This window comes from Aspergillus pseudotamarii (genome assembly GCF_009193445.1).
Source record: "Aspergillus pseudotamarii strain CBS 117625 unplaced genomic scaffold BDV38scaffold_11, whole genome shotgun sequence".
In the NCBI taxonomy this organism is placed as follows: Eukaryota; Fungi; Ascomycota; class Eurotiomycetes; order Eurotiales; family Aspergillaceae; genus Aspergillus; species Aspergillus pseudotamarii.
This window is the reverse complement of record NW_022475025.1, coordinates 31901-46495: the sequence shown is the minus strand read 5'-3', so window position 1 is coordinate 46495 and position 14595 is coordinate 31901. Positions and strand designations below refer to the sequence as shown.

The 14595-nt window shown below is 48.2% G+C and overlaps 6 protein-coding genes across 6 annotated transcripts; 3 read left to right on the top strand and 3 right to left on the bottom strand.

The window, feature by feature from the left end:
- Positions 1-30: 30 nt before the first annotated feature.
- BDV38DRAFT_290132 (Zn(II)2Cys6 transcription factor domain-containing protein) lies at positions 31-2119 on the top strand (the record flags this gene model as incomplete). The annotated part of the gene is made up of 2 exons (XM_032061410.1): positions 31-377; positions 451-2119. The coding sequence occupies exons 1-2, from the start codon at positions 274-276 to the stop codon at positions 2117-2119; spliced, it is 1773 nt and encodes a 590-aa protein (XP_031916467.1). The 5' UTR covers positions 31-273.
- A 36-nt stretch (positions 2120-2155) lies between these two features.
- On the bottom strand, positions 2156-2641 carry BDV38DRAFT_279912 (NADP-dependent oxidoreductase domain-containing protein; the record flags this gene model as incomplete). The annotated part of the gene is made up of 1 exon (XM_032059164.1): positions 2156-2641. One exon carries the CDS (start codon positions 2639-2641, stop codon positions 2156-2158), a length of 486 nt encoding a protein of 161 aa, XP_031916466.1.
- Positions 2642-3685: 1044 nt separating this feature from the next.
- BDV38DRAFT_239664 (uncharacterized protein) lies at positions 3686-4108 on the top strand. The gene has a single exon (XM_032053784.1). It carries the CDS (start codon positions 3753-3755, stop codon positions 3921-3923), a length of 171 nt encoding a protein of 56 aa, XP_031916465.1. The 5' UTR covers positions 3686-3752; the 3' UTR covers positions 3924-4108.
- Positions 4109-4589: 481 nt separating this feature from the next.
- BDV38DRAFT_279911 (CHAT domain-containing protein) lies at positions 4590-8057 on the bottom strand (the record flags this gene model as incomplete). The annotated part of the gene is made up of 1 exon (XM_032059163.1): positions 4590-8057. One exon carries the CDS (start codon positions 8055-8057, stop codon positions 4590-4592), a length of 3468 nt encoding a protein of 1155 aa, XP_031916464.1.
- BDV38DRAFT_239662 (uncharacterized protein) lies at positions 7904-9270 on the top strand. The gene has a single exon (XM_032053783.1). It carries the CDS (start codon positions 8168-8170, stop codon positions 9218-9220), a length of 1053 nt encoding a protein of 350 aa, XP_031916463.1. The 5' UTR covers positions 7904-8167; the 3' UTR covers positions 9221-9270.
- Positions 9271-13734: 4464 nt separating this feature from the next.
- On the bottom strand, positions 13735-14436 carry BDV38DRAFT_269010 (putative S-adenosylmethionine-dependent methyltransferase; the record flags this gene model as incomplete). The annotated part of the gene is made up of 2 exons (XM_032056887.1): positions 13735-14104; positions 14144-14436. The coding sequence occupies 2 exons, from the start codon at positions 14434-14436 to the stop codon at positions 13735-13737; spliced, it is 663 nt and encodes a 220-aa protein (XP_031916462.1).
- Between the last annotated feature and the right edge of the window lie 159 nt (positions 14437-14595).

Below are 14595 nucleotides of genomic sequence, written 5' to 3'. Positions count from 1 at the left end.
CAGTGCCAGTCTTTCCACAAGCTTCATTTTTGGTACTCCGTATCGTCCACATTTTCTCACTCCACCTCCTATCGCAAAGGATGTGGCGATAACTTTATCACTGGCATTTGAGCCGACGAACAGATCATCATCTTGAACTTCCATCGGCACCCCATACGTTCCTTTTTGAAGCCCTTGCATGCAGGTCGTGATTTACGGGTCGTAGTGGCCTCGAAATTGACCTCTGCCTGCAACGGTGCGAACTGCATATCTTAGACAGCCCAGACCACCGTGATGGATGGCGTGAAGAACAAGAACACCAAGACGGGCAATCAAGCCTGGAGAAAAAAGCCTCGCAAGTTCGCTCCAAAGTCAAGATTAGGCTGTAAGACTTGCAAGTATGTCTGGGCTTTACGTATTGCTACGGAACAATCAACTGTGTTCAAAGACTTCGAAACTGACATGCTTCAGGATACGACGAGTCAAATGCGATCTCTCTCGCCCTTTATGCTTGAAATGCCTTTCGACCGGTCGCACCTGCGATGGTTATAGTGAAACGCCCCTCGCATTCCAGACTGAGAAGACCAAGCTTGATGCAACTGATTATCATAAGGAGATCACCTCCAGAGCAGATAGCTGCGACAGTGACAGCCCTGGTACCACGATGAGTGCGTGCGTGCCAAAGCAATTGCACTCGAAATACCATGGCCTCATTTTGCAGAACCTCGGATCCTTTATGATCTTACCCGTGACTGGGTCAGGCCAGGCCGAGGCAATGTGTTTTTTCAAGGATATTTCGATCAAGCACCTGAATGAATATCGTCCTTGCGAACCATGGCGCAACACTCTCATGTTCTTCTCCCAGACCGTGCCATCAGTGCGGCATGCTGCCATTGCTCTGGCCTTGATTCACCGAAACTACCTGGATCGCCATTCTAACGGTCGGGCGGATGAACCATCTTCCTTCAAAGACCGGCTATCGGATGAGGCTCCTTTGCTTCACTATAACCGCGCCATTCACCTTCTGCTGAACTCGGAAAGTGGCGACAGCGCCGTAATAACAGCTATCACGCTTGTGGTCTGTTATCTCTTTACCTGCTTTGAGCATCTGGCGGGCAACGACGTACAAGCAATGGAACACCTACGCGGAGGTGTAGCACTCTCACGCAACATCTACAACGCTACATGGAATAACTGTACCTACGACGATGTCCAATCTTCGGGGGTTCACGCGATTATCTGCCAGGTCACAGAGCAGATTCGCCGTCTTGACATGCAGGCCGGCATGTTTCTAGTCGACTGGACTCCAGCCAACATCCAAAAGATATTCACGTCCCATCTTGCACTCTGCGACAGTACATTTCGGTCACTTGACCAGGCTGCTGACCACCTCCAAATACTGGTCGCTCAGGTAATGAGGCTACGCAGCACACAGCAGCAAATGTTCCCGACGGGTACGATGCTACCATTACCGTCTCTATTCAAGGACACCGTTCTCGGGCAGTTGGAAACGTGGTCGAGCCTCTTCGAAAGCCTGCTGCAACAAGGCAGCCCCGCTGAGTCTGGCTTTGAAACTGATCCTCTCGTATCGCTCCTGCGCTTACAACATACTATCGCATGGACTCTCCTCAGTGTTTACGGACCTGGCAGAGAAATGGATTATGACAGTTTCCTGCCCCAGTTCCAACAATGCGTCGCATTGGCGGACAAGGTGGCGGCGGCACATCAGCGGTATTCGGGGTCGTCAAGGTCGACGTTTACGCCAGAGATCGGATTTATCCCCGCTCTTTACATAGTTGGGGCCAAGTGCCGGCATCCTAATGTCCGTCGTGAGGCCTTGAGTATTTTGCGACGGCAGTTAATCCGGGAGGCGTCTTGGGATAGCATTTCTACTGCCCGGGTGGTTGAGCGGATTATTGAAATTGAAGAGGCTGCGGCTGGGGAAAGGCAAATGGTACAGTGCATGGAACAAATTCCCGTATGGCAGAGGATCGAAGCATTGTCTTATATACATGTCCCAAGCGGACAGGGTGCAGCCAAGTTGGGTATTGCGTATACATTATGCGCCCAGGAGGGAATACAGACTGAGTCGCTTATGGTAGAACGGGCAGAAAGTCTTATCATGTCAAATAATCTATAACAGACGGTAGGCCGTGACTAAGACCTGAGGAGAAACTTATTCCTGTCTGTACCAGTGAAGGTAGCTGGCTCCATACTTCATGCCTTGGTACACTACGAACTGGCGTAGACCGTGGTCACGCGCGTATGGGTTTGCCTTTGTAACGACCCACGGGGACGCGTCGGAGATTCCTCGGTTTACCTTTCCTGACGAGACAAGGTCATTGAGAGCATGCATCAGCTCAGAAATAGAGGTTCTAGAATCCCAATAGTGCACATAGAACAAGTCCACAGATGAATTCTGGACGTTGATGAGCGACCGCTCGAGAGATAGGCGCATGGACTTCGTGCCTCTCCCGACATAGCTCGCGCGAATCTCTTTCAGGTCAGTCGCCAGTGCATTAGTGTACTTTGTGGCGAGACCAATGTGGTCACCGTTCTTCCTACTGGCCATCGACTCGCTAAGCCACTGCTCCTGCTGTCTATCGTGGTAAATATGGGCGGTGCCAATGAAATTGCCGCCGTTGTCGTAGTAAACATCCATGATAGCATAAGACAGTCTCTTTGGTCACCTCACCGTACTGTTCACGATGCGATAGGCCAAATGGCATGGCACCCAAACAACGCGGCGACACTCGGACAGATGCTAACGGCGCAAGTTGGTGGGAGGTAGACATAGTTATTTTGACCATAGGTAATTGCTGAGCACTTGGCCTTGGTCGGCGCTGGTTCCGGAATTCCCCTCTGGTGTTTCTCGATAGACAATATCTGGGGGGACGCCATCATCTTGACATTCAACCCTCATACATGTCTACGTAGGGTTGTTTTTTGGAAATTCCTGGTCGGCCCGTATTGTTGCGCTCAAACGCTGACGGTCGGCAGTGAGCGCGAGGGTTCCTCGATGACGTCTAGATGTTAACTATTGTTGCTAACTTGCTAAGTCCGCTTAAAAATCGAACCCTTTTGCTATTAATAGGCACCAAGACCAACGTTCCCGTTTAGCTGTCCACAACCTACATAGATTCTGCTTACAACAGTCCAGCCGTAGCTTACCATCGTCAAGCTCATTGTCATTATTCGCTCGGCCAAAATAAAGACCCCACGATGCTTCCCAATCAGCAGATGAACAGGTTATCTATCTGTCTAAAAGAGCACCCGCATATGACTGGTACGGTGTCTCAGATGCTAAGGAAGGTAGACAGCGGCAGGATCGGTTGAACCAAAGAGCCCACCGTATGTCATCTGAAGCCCAACGTGACCACCTTAGAAGTAATCGCTGATACCCTTGAGTAATCAGGTTTTAGGACAAGACTGGAACAGACCGGCATCATAGGTTCAAATGCGCAATAGCACCCGATAGAAGGACCTATTCTAACGCCTTCATTAATGGAGTCGATCAGCCATCCTAATCATCGGCACTCGATAGCGCTATGGGCACCCACTGGGAACTCGCAGCGTCAGCATCTATCCGAGTATTGTCGCTTTGTTTGGGGGTCACATCCTTCCATGGGCAGGCATTGAATATACATTGAATGATGCCCAAATGTATCATATCCAGCTATGGCCTCCGATAACAACTATCTTTCACCCTTAATCAGCGGCCGTGCCTCATATCTGAGCGATATGGTTAATGAGCAGTCTACATTTTTGCTCCCATGTCTTTAGACAGCGATCCGTACATTACATTAGGCGTCTCAGAAGAAGCCGAACTTCCTGAGATCAGGTCCGCTTACCGAAGATTGATTTCAAAATACCTCCCGGACAAGTCACAGGATGAATTACAGCTATGGTTTTCTTTTTTAAAGAGATATAGCAGCACCTATTAAACGGCCATCTTTCTCCTTTCTACAAATATCCCTATTTATAGCGTGACACCACACTCTACAGATGTTTGTGGGCGGAGTACAGCGCACAGTAGATATACACAATCCTCGTTCGGTGATGCCCGGAAGTTGAGCTGGAGCCGGTCGAGTTCGTACCCTCATTAGTCGATAGCATGCTTAATGGTTCCGACTCTTTTCAATAGCTAATTCCTGATGTCATGCCACACTCATTTCCGGAAAGTATCCTTAGTGGGATGACAGTGACTGATACAACCTCGGTAGGATCGGTGTCTTACTAGCGTACCTGATTTTCTATGAAAACTAGAGCTAATGATAAAGCTGTATTATTACATATATTATTTAATATTATATAAATTCTAATAATTCTCAAGGTTAATTCTAAGCCGGGTATAAGAGATATAGCCAGGGCCCAATATTTCATGAGACCAAAGATCAAAATAATTCTGGATCAACGATCCAGAATACCTTGGAGTTACATATATAGTATACCCGCAAAACAGCGTCTACTCTAATTAGGATCCAGGACCATCCCATTTCCCCTCTGGGTTAGAAAATAAATAATTTTTTATAGTTAGATAGTCAAGATCTACCATGGATTTGCCCCTTGTACATACCTAAGTACCAAATAGCGCTAACTGCCGACTACCATTATAAGCCCATGTAAACAAAAGGAGCCCATAGAAAGGGCTCATCATCGAACTCGATATCAACATCCTCATCTTCACACATCTTCGTACTCTGTCTCAACTCCCTCACAGCCTCATTCAGCGCCTGACCCAACAGCTCATATCTCAGCCTCCCGTTCTCCCCAATTAACACCTCCCAAACCCGTCTCGAAACCTGCATCGCCCGCCTGTCATTCACCTGCCACAGCGTCCCCACGGCCTGGGGGAAGCTGGCCAGCTGGAACGCCGCCGCCAGATGAATCCCCTCGTCAAGCAAGGTGGCAGCCCGGCCGACGGCGGCGTGACACGCTGATAGGTAGGCTGTGCGGGCGCATGGGAGGCGCTGCGCCGTAATGTCAGCGACAGTCAGGGGCTCGTTCTGCCAGTCGGATAGTAGCAACCGGCTCAAGGACGGGTCATTATGATCGTCAATACCATGGCAACTGAGGAGGACGATGGCCGCTGTGTCCAGCTCCGTGAGGACGCTTAGCTTTGTCGGAGCGGTCGTGCTGGACTGCGAGGGTGGGTAACTGAGCATGGTTGCTGGCATCAAGGGACGCAGCAAATTAAGGAGGGACTCAGCCTCTTCCTCGGCAAAAGGAAGGCTTCTTTCCCCCGGCGTTTCTTTCATAGACACCACGAGGGCTTGACCCCCGCGACCAGTTATTTGTTCCAGTTTCTGCTGGGAGAACCTTATGGCCTTGATGGTGGTCCCGTAAGATGAGATTATGATATCCATGGCGTTATCACCACTCGCTTCATCAGTGGCGGCATGGATGGGAAAGTTTGTCATGGCCCCCGTGGCGATCCAGCAAATGCGAAGTTTAGCCTTGCCACTGTTTCGACGAAGCTGGATTTGAATAGGGTTGACGACGTTGGCCCAGAGCCAGCTTAGCAACTGCCTGATATGGTCGTTAGTGGCCATTCTGGTAGTGGCATTGTCATTACGTATAGCCTCTGTGAGAGCATTCGCTCGATTGACAGCATCTTCCAACCTGAGCGTCTGCAGTGAGATGTTCCATATGCGCTCGGAACTGACGACCAATGCATCGCTCCGAAATGAGGCGACATTGAGAAGAACAATGTGCGAGGAGACTGCCAGTGCGTGGTACTCAGCAGCAGTGGGCGGCTGGAGGAAGTCGTGGAAACCATCGAGCTCCCGGATCTCGGCGACAGTGTCATCAAATGCTTTGGCCGCTGATATCCGACTCTCGGAGCTCATATCCAAGAAATCCCCGCGACGACCAAGCCGTGACAGTTGATCAGACTGGGAGTCCAACTTGAGACACAGGTCTGCAAACCGCGTAGCCAGCGACTCGTCGCGTTCTTCAAGAGCTGTTAAATCCGTTCTTGTATCTATCAGCAGGCCGTTCATTATACCGCGGCTTGTTTCGAGAGCGTTGACAGCATCGACGACATCGTGGCCAGCTTCCAAGAGAAGTGCGGTACCGTAGCTGCCGAGGCCGCTAAACATGGATATCATAGACTTTTGCTCCTGTCGCTTCAGTAGCCGGGGACTCAAGGTCGGCATTAGTCGGATGGCAAGTAAGGCCAACCTAGACGACTCTTGGATATCCGAACGGCCGGCTAGTACCAAAGCTCGGTACACAGCGGTGACACGCTGCAGCGGCGCAGCTGTCGGCAACTCGGCAGCTTCAACATAGCGAGCCAACGCAGTCGTGTATGCCTGTTGATTCCCGGAGTCTTTGTACATCATTTCACATGCCAATCCGAGGTTGTTAAGCCAAGGCGCACGGTTACTGTGATGTGCGGGCATCAAGGCCAGGGACTGCTCCAGGGAGGAGATTGCTTCATGCAGATGAATGGCACGCTGTGAGATGTCTGCATCCGCGCGAGCTTTCTCGAGAATGGCACCACCCTTCTGACCCAGGGGAAGATACAGCGTTGGACTGTCCGCAGACAGGTCTACCGCTTCATTGCAGACGTCGTAGCATCGCCTCCAATCCGCATCTTGCTTGTGACGGCCATAACGGAGTTGCAGGACAAAGCCCAGGGCAGTCAGTCTGGCCGGCCGCAGACGCCTCCAGACGCAGTCATGTGTGATGGCATCTTCGTAAAGGTTAATCGCAGAATCGAGCAGCTCATCGTCCTCTGTCTCCTCGTAAGAGCGCAGGAGGGTATTGGCACAGGTGGTGAGCGCGATTGGGTAGTCCATAGATGTTGCAGGTAGCAAGTCAAGGGCCTTTTGCGCTGTGCTTCGCGACAAGTCCAAGTCAACCATGGATCTGCGAAGCTCAAAGCGGGCAAGAAGTGCAACACTGAGGTCCCCATACACGGTCGACGCATAGATATTTTCTTCGGAGAGATGATCCGCCACATCTTTGAGAGTTCGGACGGCTGTATCGAGATCGCCAACCACGACATTGAAGTCGCACCGCCGGATTAATGCAGATGCAAACGCTGACTGAATTTGTGGCCAAAGCGGCTCCTGCTCCGTCAACTGCTCTCTCAGTTCTGTCAAAATTGAAAGACATGCTTCTATGTTCTCAAGTGTCCCAGAAGATTCGAATCTGTCCTGTAGTGCAACAGAGTAATTCAGGGAGCAGAGGGGCCACGCCGGATCTGATGGAACAATGGTTGCGAGAGTTGACTCAAGCATCTTGATGGCATTTCCAAGATCCGATTGGGAGGCGTTAATACTATGACGCCTCATCAGCGAGCTAGCGAGGTTGGCGATAAATAAGGGAAGTTTGGGGGACCGTTGCTCCTCAGCAATATCGATAGCTTCTTGGCCCCTGGAGATGGAAGCGTTGAGGGTGTCCATTGACGGCTCGTAGTCGAATAAGCTCGACAGAACGTAGGCATAAGTATCGAGGAAGATGGCGCGGAACGGATGGCTTTCATCAGACTCTTCCACAGCTTTCTGAGCTGCGTCGTGGGCGTGTTCCAGATCTTCCAATGAGTGCTGGGCTGTAAACCGGTCCATCAAGGACAGACACAGGCCATTTAAAAGTCTGGGCTTGGTGGATAGAGTTGGGTTGGCATCTAGGCTCTCTTCATATGTGGAGATTGCCAGGTTAAGTCCGTTGAGGTCACCTCGGGACCTGAATTTGTACCTAGTTTGAAGAGTGTTCGCGAGATTGAGCAGTAATGTGCATCTCAAGTGGTCAGGGGCGCAACGCTTCCCACGCTCCAGAGCATCAGCTGACTGTTCAAGTGCAGTGGCGCTCTTCTCCATTGTGGCAAAGTCTCTCAAAAAGACGCCTAGGTTATTGAGATAGCCTGCCCGCTTGTCAGGGATTTCTTCTGACATTGAAACTGCTTGTTGAATAGTGGAGATGGCCTGTTGAAGGAGGCTGCTGTTGTGCTCCTGGAGAGCGGCCCGCCATTGAGCCTTCGCCAGCTCGTTCAAGGCAGCAGCTCTATCCGGTCCATCACGGCCAGGAAGTGCTTCAAGTGCCGCTTCCGTTTCCTGAATCTCATCCACCATCGGGGTAAATCTACCCAAATCAGCTTACAGCCTCAATAGCCACACGGAACTAAGGTTGAAGCAAACAGAGAGTGTCTCTGAGGTAGTGATAGGTGGTCAGCTTATACAAGATGTGCGTTGCAGTCGGCAGATCCCACATAATCTTTACGTCATGTGAAGTCGAATACGAGGTGGCCATTGTTTGCACCATTTTATTGGCAATCCATTTGTATTTTATAGAGAGAAGTTTCACCTATGGATTTGTTTTGTTAAAATATTCACCACAACATTTTGGATCGCAATACACAAAAATGTCGACGCTTTCGAGATTCATGAATGGATTTCTCAACTTTGACCAGGTCGCCCTCGGACGCCTGGTCCTCGATACCGCCAATCCGTGCCGTAACTTTTGCAAGACAGGCACGCTCCAGCTGAACGAAGCCGACCGCTCCCGGAACGAGTTTGCCAACGTCTACAGCTTAACCAACGCGCGCTCATCCTCGAACTTCCAGGTTGCGCTGACAAAGTTGCTTGATTTCTCTGCCAGAAAATTTGGCACCTCTGCCGACACAGTTCAGACTGACAAGGCTGTGAGCTATGAGCTTCTCAACGTCGATGATAAACTCGAGACACTCCTCAAGGATGAGGCTGTTCAGAAGTGGGTGGAGACATACAAGAAGAAGTCTCGCGTCTACATGGTTGTCGCGTTGCATGCGGTTCAAGACATCTCCGTGTCACTGGACCACGATACAACTGCAGCGGTCGGCGTCAAGGCGACAGTACCTGTATCTACCGCAGCTGAAGCCTTTGCCCCAGGTTCAACAACTGTCCTTCCTGGAGAAGCTGCGATTTCCGAGGCAGTTAATCCAAAAGTGGCGGTAAGCCATTTGGGCGAGTTTTCTCGGTCAGCCTCGTTTGCAGCTCCGGGAGAACGCATAATCGCCGTCGGCTATCTGGAAGTCAAGCTTTGGTCGTTCTTTTCCAATCAAACAGAGGAGAGGCCAAAGCTGGCGAAGAAGGCAGTGTGGAAGTCATTTGATGCGTCTAGAGCGGCTGAGGCAGCGGACATGATCGAGGCTACTGTTGTGGGAATAAGTCCGACTGACCTGGGAAAGGGGCCCCAGGTTATAGCCGAGAGTGCTGCATTGGCGGGCCAATTTGTAATTGTCGAGGGCCAGATATGAAATGCCGTTCATCTGCTCTCAAATGCTGTACTTAGCAGTTATAGTGTACCACGCGAGACTCGTCAATTCAGGCTACTAACTGTTTCTAGTAGGATACATGTAGTATGTTTTGGCTGTGTCAGGACCTGTTGGTTAAGCTAAAAACCACGCCTCAGGTAGAGTGGCAGAACCTAGCATCCGTAACCTAGTCATAACGTAACCTAATCGGTATCAGTTAGGTTAAGATATAAAAATTTCTTAACCGATACTAATTAGATTGGATTAAGATTAATTAATCTCTTAACTATAGTTAACTATATAATACTAAGAAGAACATGTGTAAGTTTTGCGGGTTCGGGTCGGGTTAAGCGGGGAACCCGCGCCACTCTAGGTGTGCAGTCCTCGGGGCATACCTCTGCAGTTCAGCAAAGGAATCCAATTAGTCTACAAGCGCGGCTAATAGGCCGCCTATCAGGATCCTGTCACCCACAACCTTCTAACTCGATTGCGTGATATTGAGAAAGGTTGGGTAGCTGGGCCCCAGTGAACCCATGACTGGTCTATGAGACTAGGTGAAGGTTGTCAAATATTTGTTGTGAGGTATAAGTGGTATCCAGTGTATTAACTATGGCGGTATTGCAATACGCCATTAGTCACAAGTTTCTGTCTAGGCCACAGTGTAGAAACAGTTAGGCGGGCCAATAGAGTTAATACACAGGTAGATAGCACATGAAGCAGGTGTTATAACCTAAGCCAGGTTAGACTTAATTGGCTAGGCCACTGCCTAGGCACACGTGTCTATGATAGCCAACGGCTCGATACGGACGTTAGACTTGATTAATAATAATAACATTACAGTTAGACCAGGATAAAAATTAATGCAGTTATCTTCCAAGAGCTGCCTTTGCATTTGCATAACAGGTATAGGAAAAACCTATTGTAGGGGAAAACCTATACCAAGGCAAAATACTATTTCAACTTAATGCCCATTAGTAAGTCCTGACTCTTATACCCAGCGCCATAGATACAGCTTTCCCACAATATTGTAGAGAATATATAGTAAACCTGAATCCATAAATAAAAGATTCAACACTTTTTGTTGTTGCAATGAGCTGTTGGACCGCAACAGTAGTTGCAACCTGTCTTGTAGGATAGTATGTTTTTGGGATGATCGCAGTGGTATATTCCCTGAGATTGATAGGCTTCGGTTTATGTTAGCAGCTGATATATTTCAATAGTAGTGAGTTAATATCTGTATTCGGGTTACACATACCGCCTCCATTACCCACATCAGGGTGTTGTTGAAGATACCAGCCACAGTAATCAGCGTTCTGGACACATGTTGCTGCCGTCAGCGCAGCGGTGATCAAGCAAAGAGTGAGTAGAGAGATATTCATCGTAAAGGTTTGTTTTATTTAAATTTAATCCTCGTTAGATGATTTTGAAGAGGGTCAAGCCTTTGAACGTGGTTATATAGAGGTGAGAATGGTTTCCTTTATAGTGTCTGCACGTTATCCAAATGCAGGTAAGTGCCCATGAAATGCTACATTCAATATTTCTTTAAGGTTTAAGCAAAATTTGTTATGATTTCATGACATTGTTTGCGGAAAAGCTGGAAAAGCGAAGTTCATAATCAAACTCTTGTTCCCAAAGTCGTTTTAAAATGGCTGACGGACGTCATTATCACACACGATCACCATCACTAGTATAATTCTAAGTCAAGCGATTCAAATCAATAAGGTTTGCGTTAATAGTACACACATCATCCACCCCCTCATTTCATAATTAACATAGCCGAACTAAAGATAGACTAAATATCAGACGCTACGGCCGGTGCCACAGGAAGGATAGCAATTGAGGAGGTGTCTGAAGTCTTCATATTGTCCCGCTCACGCCCGAACTTGGTTACAAGAAATTAAGTATAAGAGTCAAGAAGAGAATCTTGGGTAAAGTAAAGAAAGCTGTTTGACAGCAATACATGACTCGACAAACAGCCAGTAGCTATATCCATATAGATCGACTTCGTCCACCGAATGATATGTAAAGAAAGAAGGATACATGCACAGCGATGAGTAGAAAGAATCATAATGATTTCATTAAAAGCCAGGTATCAATTAGAAGCCTAGTTTTCACTTATGTTTAAGCTATTGTTGCAATGATAGCACAGATCCAGCATGGATCATATGCACAGATAATGTAAAGATGATGGTTTGATGTGGTTCCGCGTTCCGACGGCGCTCACAACACGGCTCATCCAAAAGGCCACCATGCCATCAAAAGCGCATAAAACTTTGATCATGGCCTAATTTCTCCAGCATACCCGCAAACAGCAGATTCAATAGCGTATAGAGCAAATAAGGTATACGTAGATGGGATCATGACATATCTGCCAATGTTAAATAGCTATTGCTGAGAACGGAACTAGGTTTTAGAATGAACCATCTGATGTGGCTTGTTCTAGACATCAGCACTAAGCCCTTAATGTAGATCAAGACAGTCTTTTATTACACACACACACAAAAACATACAGAAAAGCAATCCTTTAGAGGCTGCTGGAATTCGGCTCTCCAGAGACTGTTCTTACTAAGCTTCATAAAGCAACCCAGAAGACACTTCTCTGAGTAATCAATCATTCAATGGACCGGGAAAGACACCTGTGAATATATACCAATTGGAGCAGCAAAGAAAAACCACTGAATCCAACAGTGTAAGCGGCATATATCTGTTTGGCCTTCAACCATTACAATGCGCAGTTGAAAAGGTGATTAAAAGTGCAGAGTGTTATGGGACTGACATACAGGCAGCCCTTTACCAAGGGAGCCTCTGCCTAAGGCATCGTTGCCAAGCCTTTACCACAGAAATATGTCGTACGACGCGTTATTCCTGTCAATTAGCTATCTCTTCTTTGTTCAGTAGGCATGCTTAGGTTGGCACGACTTACTCGTCCTGTAACAGTTCTAGTCTATGACGATCTTGTGTAACATATTGATGTCTAATTTAACTCCGGATCCTTAGGAACTCTATTTAAGCTCGGAGTGAACCGTTCCTCCCCGAAACTGTAGCTGCCCCTGCGCCATGTTTAATGCTCACTACTCGGGAGAATTGGTTACCACAGAGACGTGATATTTTCTATTGCCACATCCGGTAGGTGACAGTGTGCGTGTCAGAATCTCCATCTTAACCACTTTTCCACCTCTTCCGCTACACTGAATAAAGACCACCATATATATTCTCCCATCATCTGCCTGTGGGTCCGGCCGCCCATGAGAATGCCCAACGGGTAATCCAACGGGCATTGAAAAGGCATATCCAGATCATAACAGTTGTATCGCTGGAACCTGATGTAGCCCGCTGTTTAGGACGTCGATACTACATGTTTTACAAAGAGATATTCTTTGGTGGTACAGAAAAGTTGCACCAGCATAGGAAACTAATTCCGGAAGATCTGCAAATGTGGCGCAAACTTAGATGGGACATGACGGGTACTCCCTCAGAATGTGACCCACGTAGTTTCAATGAACAGATTTTCGGAACTACTCGAGTGATCGACTGGTCAATATTCCATCACTAGGCACGGCACTTGTAGGTGCCCTGTTTCTGAGCAATACTGTTATTCCACCAAAAGATTCAAGTGTCTATTGCTGTCTCAAGTCACTAACCCCCACTGGCTAGGGAAGTGCGTACGACACAGCCCTCATGCGTGCAATAGCCAGATACCTCGCTGCATGGCCTCTATGTTATACGCAGTCTAGCGTGGTCAGAAGTTGGCACATGCAGACGAAGATGCAGCCTGTAGGTGGCTAATTGTTCTTGCACAGGTGTGGGGGAATTATTCTTTAACCAATGGAAGCCTTGACGTCTCCGGAATTACCGGAGGTGTAAGCTAGTAGTAGACTGGTTCAAGAAGCATGAGAGTAAACTTGATACTATATTGTAGAACACTGAGATAAGTGCTGTACCCTAGGAGCATTAGGGTTGTCTTAAATTATACAAAGTGCCACAGAACAAGAGTATGTCGTTCCAACAAGCTTTCCAAAAGTTTTGTAATTAAAGTTACATTAATTATAAGATGTTCTTTTGTCCACCATCCTATAAACATCACTTCTATCATTGGGGCTCTTTTCTCTAAGAATGACTACACTTATACCTACCTAAAGAAAACTAAACAGCCTGGTGGTTGTAATTGTGCCACAGACTATTGGTAGACAAAAACCAGGTTATATCGACACAATTTACAACCGTCATTGATTATGTCTAGACCTTATCGACTCCCATGGTCGTGAGGTGGACAGTAGTAGGCAAGCCAACGTGATCCAAAATGTTGACCACCTCCCTCGCAGACCGAAATATGGCTGCCCAAAGTCGAACATGATCAGTCAATGGCCACCCGGACGTGGACATAGGGTCAGGATCCGGGGTAAGCGCTGGGATTAAACCAGAAATTACGTTAGCAGTAGCATTCATGCTTAAGCAGATCTTGCAAACCCACCACTTCTTCGACTTCGTATCCATTTGTTTGGCTGAGCTGTGACTAATTATTCTCCTCTCCGCCGCGCAAGGAGCAAGATAGTGCGTGTCTCGATATCAACTGTAATCTCTTGCCAATCCCCTTTCTTTGCAAAGTTTCGCCAATCTGCTTCCGCTTGGATCATCTCCTCCATCAGCGAGTCAATAATGTCTCCACTGCCGCCCTCATATTTTGCCCGGGCTTCAGGATGCGCTATCCGCCATTCATGCACGCAGCTCCATGTACGTAGCAGTGCTTCTAATTCTCGCAGTGTTTGTCGGGTAGACATGCGCACTCCATCACCCACACCTGTGCTGAGCTTCTCCAGACATGGCTCATATTCTAACCGGGTGATACTCTCCCAGTTTGAGGGATCGTGACATTCTACCGCTCTCATCCTATCATCCCAGACAGATATACCGGGCTAAGGCCAGTACGGTTCTAAATAATCGACATGGGATACATATTTCCGTAGTACTGCATCACCATAAGGGCGGCCGATTAAAAAGTACCGTCCCCAATTCCAAAAGGCAACAGTGCCTCGTGTGCGGACAATTCGTTTTAGCTCCTGCCAAACTGCTTGACCCTCAAACCAATGCGCTGCCTGTACGGCAATCACCAAATCAATGGTCCCGGATTTGATGAATGGTAGTGACTCTGCTCCGGATTGATGGTAGCTCAGGCTACTGCATTGGCCTAGTGCACTCTGTGCTCGGCCTTCGTCGAGCATACCAGGCGATATATCGATGGTTTCTTGATCAACGTGCGTGCCGATCGATTAATGCAAGTCATTCAGAAACAACCTATAGTTTCTCTGTTATAGTTCACTCCGAGTCCATATATCGCGTCAAGGGAATCGCGAAGCCCTATTCCTGCTGGCTGAACTCGC